This window comes from Nanorana parkeri, unplaced genomic scaffold (genome assembly GCF_000935625.1).
Source record: "Nanorana parkeri isolate BGI_ZX_2015 unplaced genomic scaffold, ASM93562v1 scaffold520, whole genome shotgun sequence".
In the NCBI taxonomy this organism is placed as follows: domain Eukaryota; kingdom Metazoa; phylum Chordata; class Amphibia; order Anura; family Dicroglossidae; genus Nanorana; species Nanorana parkeri.
Genome location: NW_017306788.1, coordinates 628,702 through 641,988, shown reverse-complemented (window position 1 = coordinate 641,988; position 13,287 = coordinate 628,702). Strand labels below are relative to the sequence as shown.

At 43.3% G+C, this 13,287-nt stretch overlaps 1 protein-coding gene across 1 annotated transcript in view; it reads left to right on the top strand.

The window, feature by feature from the left end:
• Positions 1 to 3,809: 3,809 nt before the first annotated feature.
• Positions 3,810 to 13,287, top strand: part of BMT2 (base methyltransferase of 25S rRNA 2 homolog) — a 26,902-nt gene continuing 17,424 nt past the window's right edge. The window contains exon 1 of the mRNA XM_018561379.1: positions 3,810 to 4,069. Coding sequence (XP_018416881.1) covers positions 3,835 to 4,069 — 235 coding nt within the window. The 5' untranslated portion in view covers positions 3,810 to 3,834. The remainder of the gene's footprint in view (positions 4,070 to 13,287) is intronic.

Sequence of the window (13,287 nt, the reverse complement as noted above, 5' to 3'; positions counted from 1 at the left end):
CGGAAGCCTGCAGGGAACATGCCTCCTTTCCTGTTTAGTGTAGATCAGAGAAAGACTTCACTTGTTCAGCCTACGGGGCTGAGCGAGAAAATCTATGCGTAATGGGTATGTCCAGCTTAACTCTCTATCCAGGCTGTTTGATGTGGTTACAAAACCATCATATCAAAGCACTTATCATCGGTCAGTCATCTAATTCTGAGATTGAACAGTGGGCTGAACTGACAGGACTTAAGGTGGCCATACACTGTAATATTTTCTTTGTTTAATCTGCAGGCTGAAGGAAGAAAATGTAAGATTCATCCATCAATGCTGACGAGCGTGGACGAAGGAATCTCCTGCTGTCCTCATTGTATTCTGACAGCGGCCTCCGGCCAGAAGACCTGAACATAATCGGCAGCTCATTGGCTGCCAACACTGTTCATTTGAAGATTTTCCGACCAGCTCCTTCGATCAGCTGATCAAGGGATGTCCGGCCAAATGGGGGACGAAATTCACAAAGTGTATGGCCAACTTTAGGGCCCATTCACACTACAGCGTTGCATTATGCACCACTATTTTTCACCACAAGGCAACACAGTATTGTGGTACCATGCTTTGCTTTGCACCGTAACGTACGGGAGCCAGAAGGTGTGTTAGGGTGCCATTCAAAGGAATGGCAATGCAACGCATCTAGCGCACGGTAATGCACACTAGGTGCGCTGTGAGATAGCGTGTTTTAATCGCATGGTGTCGTGTGATTAATGCAACACTACGATGTGAATGAGCCCTAAATCTTCAAGGGGGCTGCATTATGTCTACTGTGGACCATATTGTCTACTGAGAGCTGCCCCTACTTAATTCCAGAAAAGATTATGACACTTCAGCACTCATAGTAAAAATTGCAGTTTACCACATTTCATTGCAGATAAAGGGTCCATAAAACATTTTCATAAAGTATTAAGCTGCACAGTTGTGTCAGTGAAGGAGGGAGAAGGCCTCAAGTGACCCATTAAACAGAGCAGTCTGACATGTCTGTCTTAGATGGTAGATTTATGAGTGTCTGTTTTCAGCACTGAGCTCAGGCAAGAGATAAAATGGCCTTACAACCTTGGCAGAGAAAAAACAAGCAAATAATAGGAACACAAGTGATCTCTCTGTAGGCTTCCCATACGGGCACTTAATTACCAGCAAGTCAATAACGCACACCGCAGAAGCTTGCATGACCCAGTTGTAGGAAGAGAGATACAAGGAGTATGCGTGATCACAGGGGATGCCCATTTTATAAAATAGAAGGTATCAGCGGCATGCCTTTACACATGAATACTGACTCATATCAGCCAGATTGTGTACTGTAGATGTATGACCTCTACAAGCTGTACCCCCCCCCCCAAAAAAAAGCAGGCAAAGGACAGGTCACCAGTATTGTCTGTGGTTTTTCTACAGCTGATCTTTCCCCATGCTGACCAACCATATCTTGTTCTGCACTATGTCTGTGTGCAGGTGGAGGCGGCCATCTTGGTACAGGCAGGGTTTTGATTTCTCATGTCAGAGAAGAGTGACCAGCAGAGCACCAAATCTCCTGACAGTCAGGGGTACAGTGCCTTAAAGTGGACCCCCCGTAGTAAACTGTCCATGCTAAATAAATGTATTTAGAGTAATCAATAAACAAATAGTAACATGCTTCAGTCTTTATTAGATTGCCCTTTTCCCACAGGTCCCCCCACCTTGGTCTTGCATTCCATGTCACCATTTCTAAAAATAACATCATTAGTGGTCAGCTTCTTCTTCGATTCCTTGTTTTCTGAGCTGGCCCACTGATGACAAGTGTGCCAGATCTCACGCCGTAAGAGATCCAGCGGGGCTTGGAGGCTTGTTATTGTTCAACAACAAGCTGCACCAGATCTCATACAGCCAGTGGCGTAACCAGAGTTATGGGCGCCGGGGCAGAATTTGTGTGTGTATGTAGCCTGCTCTCCTCTCTGACACAGACACACGCTGTCACAGGAGGTTGAGCGAGCAGTGTAGGAAGGAAAGCCCAGCACTCAAAAACCAGGAGCTCGATGTAAAAAGTTTATTCCCAGGACTCTACAATGTTACAAGCATGACAAGATCCGCAGGCTCTGACATGTTTCATTAAAAAGGCTTAATCATGGAGCCTAAACGCAAAGCCGTGCAGAGCGAAGCAATGCTATCCGGCAGGGAGCTGTGTGGGCAGGGTGTGAGCTGAGTGCAGTCAGATGATTGACAGCACCTTCAGCCAATCGGCTCGTCCGTAACAACCTGCCAGCTGTCGCATCGCGCTGGGTTATACGCGCGAGCCGATTGGCTGAAGTTGAAATTGTTCCTCTCGGCACGCTCAGCTCCGCGAGCTCTCGCAAGCTGAGGTGCCAAGCAGAAAATTACATGACACACTGCTCGCAAAGGCAGCGCGCCCCCGCTCCGCGCTGCTTCGCGTGCAGTGTGTCACGGCCTTAAGCCTAACCTGATCTTGTGTAGCGTATGCACAAGTCTGTTATTGTTCAGTCACAAGCTGCACCAGATTATACATGTTACATGCATGAGATCTGATGCAGACATCACATCTTGTGCATGCGCCATAAAAGTTGATTTATTCATTGATTGTTGAATAACAAACCATGCCGGATCTCATACAGCGCATGTACGAGTTTAGGTGAGATCTCTCTGGAAGGCACTGGTGCCATGGCCCTCCTATGGGGCTTTGTCACCAGTGCCTAGGGAAAGTTACAAAAAATCTTTGTACAAAGAAATCCAGGGATGTGCATGCAGCGCGTCATTTTTGTGTTTAGGGGGGGTAGAGGTCCACTTTAGATCCCTTTCTGATGGCTGGCCTGATCAGGTCCACCTGCCAGTTTTTCATGTGGATCTGATTGGAAGCCCAATGTTAAGTGGGCCATACATTAGGCAAAATTGGGAGAAATGTCCCCTAGTGCAGCGCTGCCCCTGAGGTGAGGGTAAACAAATGTCGGTTGCGGTACTTGGTGTGCGGCTCCTAGAAATGCGGACCGGGGTGTCCGACGTTTTACTGATTTGTCTTCTTAATCATACATTAGGCAAATTTCGTCCGCTTCTCTTCATTCAGCCCGCAGGTTGAACAAAAAAACAAAAAAAAATAGAACAGCGTATGGCCAGCATTAGTCTATTTGCAGCCAGAAATAAATGGGCTTGTGTCCGTTTACATCCGATTACTCCCATCTCTGGCCAAGTCCCTCCTCCAAGATAATAGATGGACGGCTGCTGCAGACTGCTCTGTCCCTTGTGATCTTATACGGGACAGGACTTTCAGGGAAGCTGAGCTGAGGGATTTGGAGATATTTGGGAAAAATGATAACTGTAAGTGTTTGGGAAGAAATGTAAAGAAATAATTTGCTGGGCCATGTATATTTGTTTGATCTGGAGTCATTATTGATAACACGTTTGAGAGTTTAATAAGCATAATCATCTTTATTCCTATATATGTGATAGGATATGGTGAGCAGGGTATGGGCGTATTCTCCTCATCTCAGGGGTATAATTGAGGTGTCTTCTATGGGGAATATATAGAGACATACAGAAGTATAGTGTCATTATAGTATCCTTCATGTTATACAATAATACATACTTGACATATATAGCGGTGGAGTGTCCCCTGAGTCTAGTACATGTGATATGTAATGTTATTATGATTTTAGTATAATATATAAATAAAACAAACATTTAATACAACTGAAGTCGCCTTGTTTAGAGTCCACACTAGTTTTTGCTTGCTGTGCTATACCTCTTGTCTCCAGCACGTCCACAGGGATGCCGGGGACGCCGCTCTCCTCCCTTCTCGTCCTATGCTGAGCCGGCTTCCTGATGACGTGCCTGTTGCTGGCCCTGCTAGTAGAAGTGAAGGGGGTGTGGATGGCTGTTGTTTGTAGCCGGGGAAGAGCAATGGAGCTGTGCAGAAGTGTCAGCACTGGCAGGGATGAAGAAGAGAGCACGGCGCCCATGTCGGTGCCCCCTACCAGGGACATAAAGCGGGAGCAGGAGAAGCTGTCCGGGGTGGTGAAGAGTGTCCACCGGAGCCTGAGGAGGAAATATCTGGAAGGTGAGAGCAGGCCGCCTCCACATTGTACCCATAAGAGCCCTGAGCCTAGTCCCCAGGGGTTATACTCATCACAAGCCTCACCCTGTGGGGAACTACATGTCCCAGTCATAGAGCCTCTCTGTCTACACTTCTATACTGTTCTGGGGACAGCTGTGTATATATGGACCACAACATGACCCCAGAGGTCACCATACAAGTTACAGTCAGTACTGATATAAGGACGGGGGGGGACACTTGGTGAACAGTTCATGAAGTGGACCTAAGACTGTGCAAAACTGTCAGTGACCACCCCCTCCTCTAACGATCAGTTGCGTCTGGGATATTTCCCGCAGTGCATCTATTCTACACCATCAAAAAGGGCCAGGGAGTGACCCAGCCGCAACTGATTGAGCTGGGAAGGGGGTGTCAGCTTGAAAGCCCCCACACATCACTAGGAACTATGAAACCATTTATCAATCGGGTACTTCTGCTACACAATTGTACGCTTAGATTGTAACGTGTGGTGCCTATGGACTGGGCACCATCCACTCAGGTTCCTGCACAGCAGTGTTTTGTGAAATAATGCAGCATGTTTACTAAAGTGACACTAAACTCAGAAGTTAAATCTTACAATTGCATTCAAATACCTTTTTAACCGTTCACAAAAATGTATCTTATTTGTGTATCACTCGGCTGTAGATTCTCAAATCATCTTTGAATTCATGCCGATACTGTGCTTCCTTCTGGAGGGTGGCTACTTTTCTTCCCCATGGTCCCTGTGTGTTGTAAAGTAGCCACCACTCCCAGCTTGCTCTCGTGATGGACTACAATCTCATGTTTAGTTTACTTATTTGTATAGAGACTGTATTCTATCACGGGAGTAATCTTGGATCGGTGACTACACATACATACTTTGCAACACACACGGGGACCATGGGGAACAAAAGTAGCCACCCTCCAGAAGGAAGGACAATGTTGTACCAATAAGATACATGTTTGTTAATAGTTAAGGTACTTAAATAAATTTTTAACTCTCCAAGTTTAGTGTCACTTTTAAACGCACTCATTTTTGTTGTAAACAGGCACACAGGCAAGAATTGTTCAGTTGCTGAAAAACACCAGTCACTGCAAGTAGTGTGAACAGGCCCTAAGGTATAAGTTGTAACATAGGCTTTGTTCTAACCACAGGTTTGGTTTCAGGGGATAAGGTGTCCTCAGAGGTGTAAAATCCACCACAACCTCTACATTTATCGGCTTGCATCACATGTAACCTCAGATTTGTACACTATATCATTGTAAATAATGGTATAGAACAGTGCTTCTGCTCTACATGAGACGTGCAGGTGGGATGTGTTAGCGGGCTAGAAGTCTTTTTTTTTATACATGACCTCTTTACTCGTCTGCCTAAACAGAGACGGCTCAAAGATTAGAGACTCTGTACTGTGAATGTTGTCATTATCGGCACACATAAAACAGGCAAGGCATGGACAGAGTGTAAACATCTGAATTCTGGCTGTTTACTGATGAAATCAGTATTATTGAAACCCTTCTCATGTGTATCAGGGAATGTCTCATTTGTCCAGTTGTAGCCTATTGGCTTTTATTAGTTTGATATAGTTCAAACAGTGGAAGAGGTTTGTACGTTCCATCTGCTGCATATTGCCTCATCAAATAAGAGACTTTACACGCACATATAATTAGTACTGGTTGTGTTACTTCAATGTTATGACATGAAGATAGCAACATGTCCCGGGGGCAGTAACATCTTTTGTAGATAGGGTAGGGAATGGTTAAAACCACCCAGACAAGATTTTCTCTTTCATATACCTTAGGGAGCCCTCCTTTCACTTCCTGTGCTGTAGACAAAACAGGAAGTGAAAATCTCTCCAAAGCTGGGAAATTCCCTCTTGATAGTCACTAGAACAAGTGTCCCAATTTGAAGAATCGCCCTCTATTCAGGTTCTGCTGACAACTTCAAATGTTCCATTTTTTTTTTTTTTTTTTCACTTTTAGTGTCCATAATAACCAGGATAAATAGTCTTTCTGGTTAGAACAGGAAACGAGAAAACTCTGTTTTAAAACTAGAAAAAAAGCTTTGGCTGTAGATAAACTTTAAAGCAAAAGTAAAATCAGAACCTTCTTCACAAAATGAAGCATTTGCTTACTAAAAACAGTGGTACCTTGGTTCACGGACGCTTCTGTTTGCGAACAGGAATTTCGGCCTCTGTTCGCAAACTCCGCATTAGGTGACGAACACAACCGCAGACATCTTCCCTGCTCTGACACATGGTCGTGGCTTCCTCTAGTCAAGATCGCGGTCTGATCACAGTTTGATTCAGTTCGTAACCAGAATCGTGGAACAAATTAAATTTGTGAACCGAGGTACCACTGTAATCTGTACACCATTATTGTGATGCACAGTGCTGCTTTTGTCCTGGCTTGTTTTTCGCATTGTTCATGTCGTCCACTAATCCTTTTCATCAACAACACTTTTTTAGTGACTTAAACTAGACCAAACTAGAACTGAAATATTGACATTTTAGTCAACTAACTAAAACTAGACTGAAATGTTAAGGAGAGATGATTTGGGAAGAGATCCAATCAGAACTAATCTCATTGGACTTCCATTTCCATCCAGAATGGACGGCTAATAGGTAACATGTGCAATGGCATTACAGCCAATATAGTTTTTCATCTTAATATTTTAGAGTTGCACCTCTGCTTGAAAGAATGAAGAATGTTATATAATCAATGCTTATGTAATTACTGGTCCTTTGATGAAAATACTCAATATTGTTTCTTTTATAAGACTTGGTTTAATCTAATTTTAAGATAAATAGACATTTTATATATCACAACAGTTAATGTTCAAACCTTAATGCCATAAGTAACAGGTTAACAGATGTTTACTCCAGGAGTATGTAATGAGATTGGAAATTCTTAAATTACTCTTTAACTAAACCCACTAGATTTTAGTAGACTGAATCTACTGTAGATTTAGTCAACCAAAATCTTCTAATATTTAGTCAGCTAAAACAATTCAGGCGACTAAAATATGACTAAAACTAAATGGACTTTTAATCAAAAGACTGACTAAAACTAAATTGAAATTTGCTGTAAAAATGAACACCCTCTAACACTTTATCCAGTGCTTTACAATATAAGGAAGACATTACAGTTACAATACAAATCGAGACAAGATGGTAAGGAGAGCCCTGTCCTTGAGAGCTGGTGCACAGTTGAAAATGTGAGTTACTTTCCACCTTAGAAGCCACTGTTCCTAACATTTTGATTCATTCAAAACTCATCAATGTGTTTGGCCTTAAATGTATCTAAAGTTTTAATATTAATCATGGCCAAAAGGGTGAAGTGGTAGTGTCTCTTCAAAGGGTTTCTCCTGATCTCAAATACTCGCCTCACCTTACCTGCACTCACTAGCAGCTTCTTGCTACTCTACAGCTAGTGCTGAAATTGTCTGTGACATCGCTCACCTAGTCATGTGGCAATGCTCGGACCTAGTCATTTGGCTGCTAGGCTTGGGCACTGTCATAGGGGAAATGGTCTTGTGCTACCTACTCCATACCTGAAAGTGCTAGGTATCCTCTCTGCCTGCATAGAAGTAAGGAGTGGAGATGGAGTGTGGGTAAGGTGAGTATAAGGGGGTGGGGGGGGGGGGGGGATGCTTCACATTTTTATTTGTACATTTGTATTTATTTATTACTTAAAAACAGTGTATTTGAATGTTTTGGACCTCAGTTTGAGCATTTTGTTGGAATTTTGGAAAATGCAGTTGCATGTTTGTGCTCCCAACCAAATTCAAACCCATTTATTAATAATTTACCTTCTGGAACGCATCAAAAACGCATTGGAACACAATGAAAGACCATTCTTAACATTACTTTTATTTTAACCAAAAACGGCCAGGAACGCATCAAAAACGCGACAATAAACGCAGTATAACACACTGCACTGCGTGTGCAGAAACTCATGCAGATCTGGTCTGCATTTGGTGTGAACAAGCCCTCCGGGATGAAATGCTTATTGTCTAATTCTTATGATTTTGACAGGATTATATTGTAGCAGATGTGCTCAAGCATTTTTTTATGTTATTGCACCAGAAATCAGTCCTGGACTCCCAGCTATTGCTATGCCATTGTTTATGGACCATGAAAATGTGTCTTTAAAGGAGAACTATGGGGTCAGTGTTTTCTCCTTAGTTCTCCTTAGAGTGACGGGAGGACACAAACTAGCGTCCTCCCGTTACCCTAAGCTCAGTATACCACGAGCTACAGCTCGCGGTATACTGAGACGCCGCAGCCGGAGCGAATCCCGACGTAGATGGCGGGATCCGCCCAGCTACGTGAGTGACAGCTGGCTCTGCCTATCTAGAGGCAGAGCCAGCTGTACCCGCCCCCTCCCCGTCCATTCCGCCAGTCAGCGCTGGCAGATCGGAGAGGGGAATCCAGCCCCTCCAGAGAGCCGTGACAGGATCGAGAGGCGAGCGAACCTGGTATGTGTTCGCTCACCTCCCGATCTACTGAGCCAACCTGTGACAGTCTCATTGTCACAGGATGGCTAGAACTTTGAGGTGAGTGAAAAGCACTCATATCATAGTTCTCCTTTTAAATTCACATTATATTACTATAGTTTTTAAAAACCTTGGGATCCCAGTGGGGATCTTATGGAATCTGGATTGGATTCATTTATGCTTACTGCGTGCAATCCTCTGCTGCTATACTACAAACTGTAAAACATGATTTCTCTGTGTTTGATGGCCAGTCACACCAGCAATGCATGTTACATTCTGAATGGCACTCCAGTGCACCTTGCTGACAGATGTGCATTGTGATGCACTTCCAAAAATGCTGCATACACAATATTGGTCCATTGTGTTGTGTTAGGCTTAACATGGGTGCAAAAATTGAAAAAAGGGCCTCAGTCATGAAGGGGTTAAAATAAATGGGATGGCTTAATGCAACGAATGTGTACAAGCATTAAGCACACCACAGCAGACCAGGCTAGTGTAAAAAAAAACCCTAAAGAAGAAGAAGAACACAGAAATAAATATTGTCAATAATGATGTAACCATTTCAAGCATCCTTGGCTTTTATTGCGTCGCGTATCGGATGCAAAGTGGCAAAAAAGAAACCTGTGCCCTTGGATAGCAAAGATAGTGTAACATGTTGGAGATTCTTCGAACTCTTTAGCTGAGCGATCCCTTTTCCATATGAACAGGGAAAGATCCTGTCGGAGTGCATGCACCACAGAAGAATTCACCAAAACTCTGAAGTTAAAGAAGAAATCTCTGGACATAAATATCCTTAACCTTTGCTGAGGGTTAAGTGTCCGTTTTTGTCTGGGGATAAGAATAACAGATATACTCACCTGATCCTCGGAGCGCGCTGGCTGTTATACCAGTCCCCTGCATCCTGCTCTGCTCCAGTGATGATATTTCCCTCGGTGCCCTCATTTCCTATACACAGTATAGGACATAATGACTCGCAAGACCTTAGACTGCTGGAGTGGAGGGGGAGCGAAGTGGAATGGACCGGTCTGACAGCCAGCCGACTTTGAGGATCAGGTGATATGTTTATTTTTATCCCTAGACGAAAACGAGTACTTAACCCTTGCAGTGCGGGGTAGCCCCTTTGCAATGGTTCAGAATATTTCTGCCCAGAGTTCTCCTTTAAAGTGGACGCTTACCTAGTTTTCTGTAATTGTTTGAAGGATGCACACACCTTACACTCTACTATGTGGCTAGCAGAGAATATTTTTTTGGGGAAAAAATAAGAATTTTGAACTATTCAGTTCCCCAAGGCTCGTCCACTCAGGGAGAGTTATTGGAGCAGTTGAAACAACAAATCCTAACCAAGTAATATTACTGAACAGCGTTGTGCAGCAGCATGTACCGCTGCCCTATAGTTAATACAAGACGTCACTAAAACATTGGCAAAGTGTGTTTTAGTGACAGAATAATACACTGTGGGGCTCATTGGAAGGAATGTAATTGTGCCCACTGGAAGTGAATGGGCTGGTTACTTCCAGGTGGTATTTTCATTATTGAAGGTAGATTTCATTGCAGTGTTTCTGAGGATGGGGTGTCCAGGCAATCTCTCCAGATTTTGGTGAATTTAGTAGTAGACGCTCTGTTTTGGTAGAGTGCTGGGTTGGCAGTCCCCCCTAGTCCCCTAGCGGGGACTGCCACGGGACGTTACAGGCTAGTTTCTGCACTCCAGAGTGAAAGCAGCAATCACACGAACCACAAATATCGATCTGAGAGAACTAATACTCCTGGCGACTGTGATTGGACGACTCGGTACCGCATGTGGGTTCCTCCCCAAGGACCCCGGGGTCCCAGGTGTGACAAACCAAGGAAGCAGTGGAGCTAACGGTGTGTCTATCCCCCGCCCGCTCCTATTTGGCTTTCCGGGCACTTCTCCCCCATACCGTTGATCAACCCGGCATGATTCATCCTCAATGGGTCCCCTGATGAAGCCTATGGCGAAACGCGTCGGGGCCTACTAAGTTAAGCCATGCTTTGAAAACTACCATCTGGTCATAATAATGTAACCACATTTGAAATACAATGAACAACATAATGAATTGTCGGACCAAATGAATTTTAGAGTTGATAATAATGAATTATACCAATGTATCCTCTGCAGGGTTTTCATTTTTATTAAGATTGTCTTGAATCATGTATGCACTTATACAAGTATTTATTAGTAATACATTTTGAATATTCTTATAACATATCTCTCTTGGACGGTCATTTACACCCCTCCAGAAACCCTTATAACCTCTTATGTTCTGTTTAATTTGTGTGGGGGGTTAATAAGGGTGGGGGGGTATTATTCTTTGTGTGGGGGGTTAATAAGGGGCGAGTGTATTATTTTATGTGGGGTGGGGGTTAATAAGGGGGGGAACCTTGTTTCTTTGGACAGCCCAGTGCTTCTGATAGTTAAAAATATGGATAACCAGGTAAGGAATGAAATATCTTTTATTTGCTTTATTGTGAAGTTGCTAGTCTGTGGCTGTCATGGTGCTCTGCAGTACTCATAGAACTGCCGTTGCTTTTCTGCAGCTACCTGTCTGCTTTTAACTTTCACAATGGATGTAAATCTAATTTAGGGGTGGGCAATTAATTTTCTTGGGGTTCTACCTGGGAAACTGGGATGGCTGTTGAGGTCCGCACTGATTAACGCACGGCACCGTGCCATGCACCGACCATGTGTTACAACACGGCAGGTGCGTTGCCATTCAATTGAATGGCACCCCAAATGCACCTCTTGGCTGCAATGTAATTGACCAAGCCGCAACACTGGGTAACGTACCAGTGCTGACCTGTGGGAGGGGCCCAGCAGGCCCCACCTACTACAGGCTGCCTGCAATAAACTACAGAATGGGGCGTATACTATACCAGTCTTCCTGCTAGGTATGCACCGATAGCGTTTTTTCTGTATCGCATGTGAGTACTGATATATTTATTTCGGTACTCGCTAATGCTGAGTACCAACACTGGTACTTCTGGTAGTGTCATTACCCACCGCCCAGCTTCTTGAGTTCTTTGCACCCTGTTAACATAATATAAAGCTATGTTATGATTGCTGTTTTTTATATTTTGGACTCTTTATTCTAAAGAAAAATTTAATTTCATACGCTTTAAGGGGGCGTGGTTGGGGTTGGAGGCGGACCTGGGCAAGGTTTGGTGGGACAACTGGTGGAGAGTAAGGTTTTTACCTGGCTAGTAGGTCTAGACTTGAAATTTTAAGCCTTGCAATAGATGATTGTTATAATTGCTGGGGGGGGGGTGTAGGTCATTCATCAGCCCATGTAGTCGGATATTGGCAGACAAGGTAAGGGGAGTGTTCAATATGTCCATAGAATATATCAGGATTCCTTAGCTGTAATTGACCTGGCAGAATGTTCCCTCATTACCTCCACATTTCCAGCATGCTGGGGAGATAGCACAGCATACCCAGACATTCTCAGCTCATGTAAGTACTCGCAACAACTCAAAGCTGATTGTAAATGGTGTTAGATCCGAGCTCTGAGTCATGCTGTTCAGTTCACTTCATGGCAAAAGGACCTGACCTATTGGTTGTTCACATCATTACCGGTGTTGGGTTTAGCATTTAGGAATAATCCAATAAATGAATAAAAGTTTACTCTGCTGGAGATAGCAAATGTGCTGGTTACCTGGCTGTCATGCTGATCTAGTGGCTTTAACAATTTGAGTCACTGATGTTGAACCCTTAAATACTTGCTCCAAGATGTATTGAAGCATTTGGATTAGTATGACAGCCCGGCCACTAGTATTTTCCAATCATGTAGAGGGCAGCAGTGTAATCCTACATATTGCAGTTCTTGGTGATAACACAATGTAGCATTTTGTTTGTAACCCTATAAAACTAAAATCCGCTGTCACTGCCACTGATAAGTGTAATAGAAGAGGCTGTATTTTCAGTGTTTGAACATAGAAATTTACTTTGACCATGAAGGGAACAAATTGTTCTTTTAAAGCTGCCCATTTCAGTGTTCTGTATCTCTTCAAGTGGGTAGGAGTAGGTGGAGGAGGCACTGAACAATTTTTGTTCAACTGCAATTTCGTGGCTTTTTTTATTATTATAACTGGTTCTGTTTTAACCTGCTATCTTTCTAGGAGCCCACTTGTATTTAAATTATTCTTTTTGGACTTTGTTCTTGCCTTTTTTGGGTTATCGTATCATCTATTCCTTTATTCCTGTAAAGCCAAGATTCTTAGCAATGCGGTATCCTTGGAATACACAAAAAATATGCAGGGTGCTTGCGGTGATGATCTAAGTTGCACACAGCACTGATATAGGAGTGCAACAACTAATCGATGAACTCTATTATAATCAATAATGAGAATTGTTGTCAACGATTTTCATTATTAGTTGATTTGATTAGTTGAATCCGCAGCCGCCGCCACTGCCACTCTGCTCCTCCGTTCTCCTCCCTGCTGGTGCTGGCTGCAGCGGCCTGTGTCCCTTTCAATCCCTGCTGCTCTCCCTGCCTGTATCGGCGGAGACACACACCACTGCATTTTTATTTTTTTATAATTTTCTTATTTTTTACTTTATAATCACGTTTTTATTTTTTAAATTATTATTTCTTATTATTTGTTACTTATTTTGTGTTCTGATTTTTATTTAATTTTTTTAATCAATTTTGGTGGGCTTTTTTAAAACTTTATTGCAGGTGCTAGCAAGCCCCTG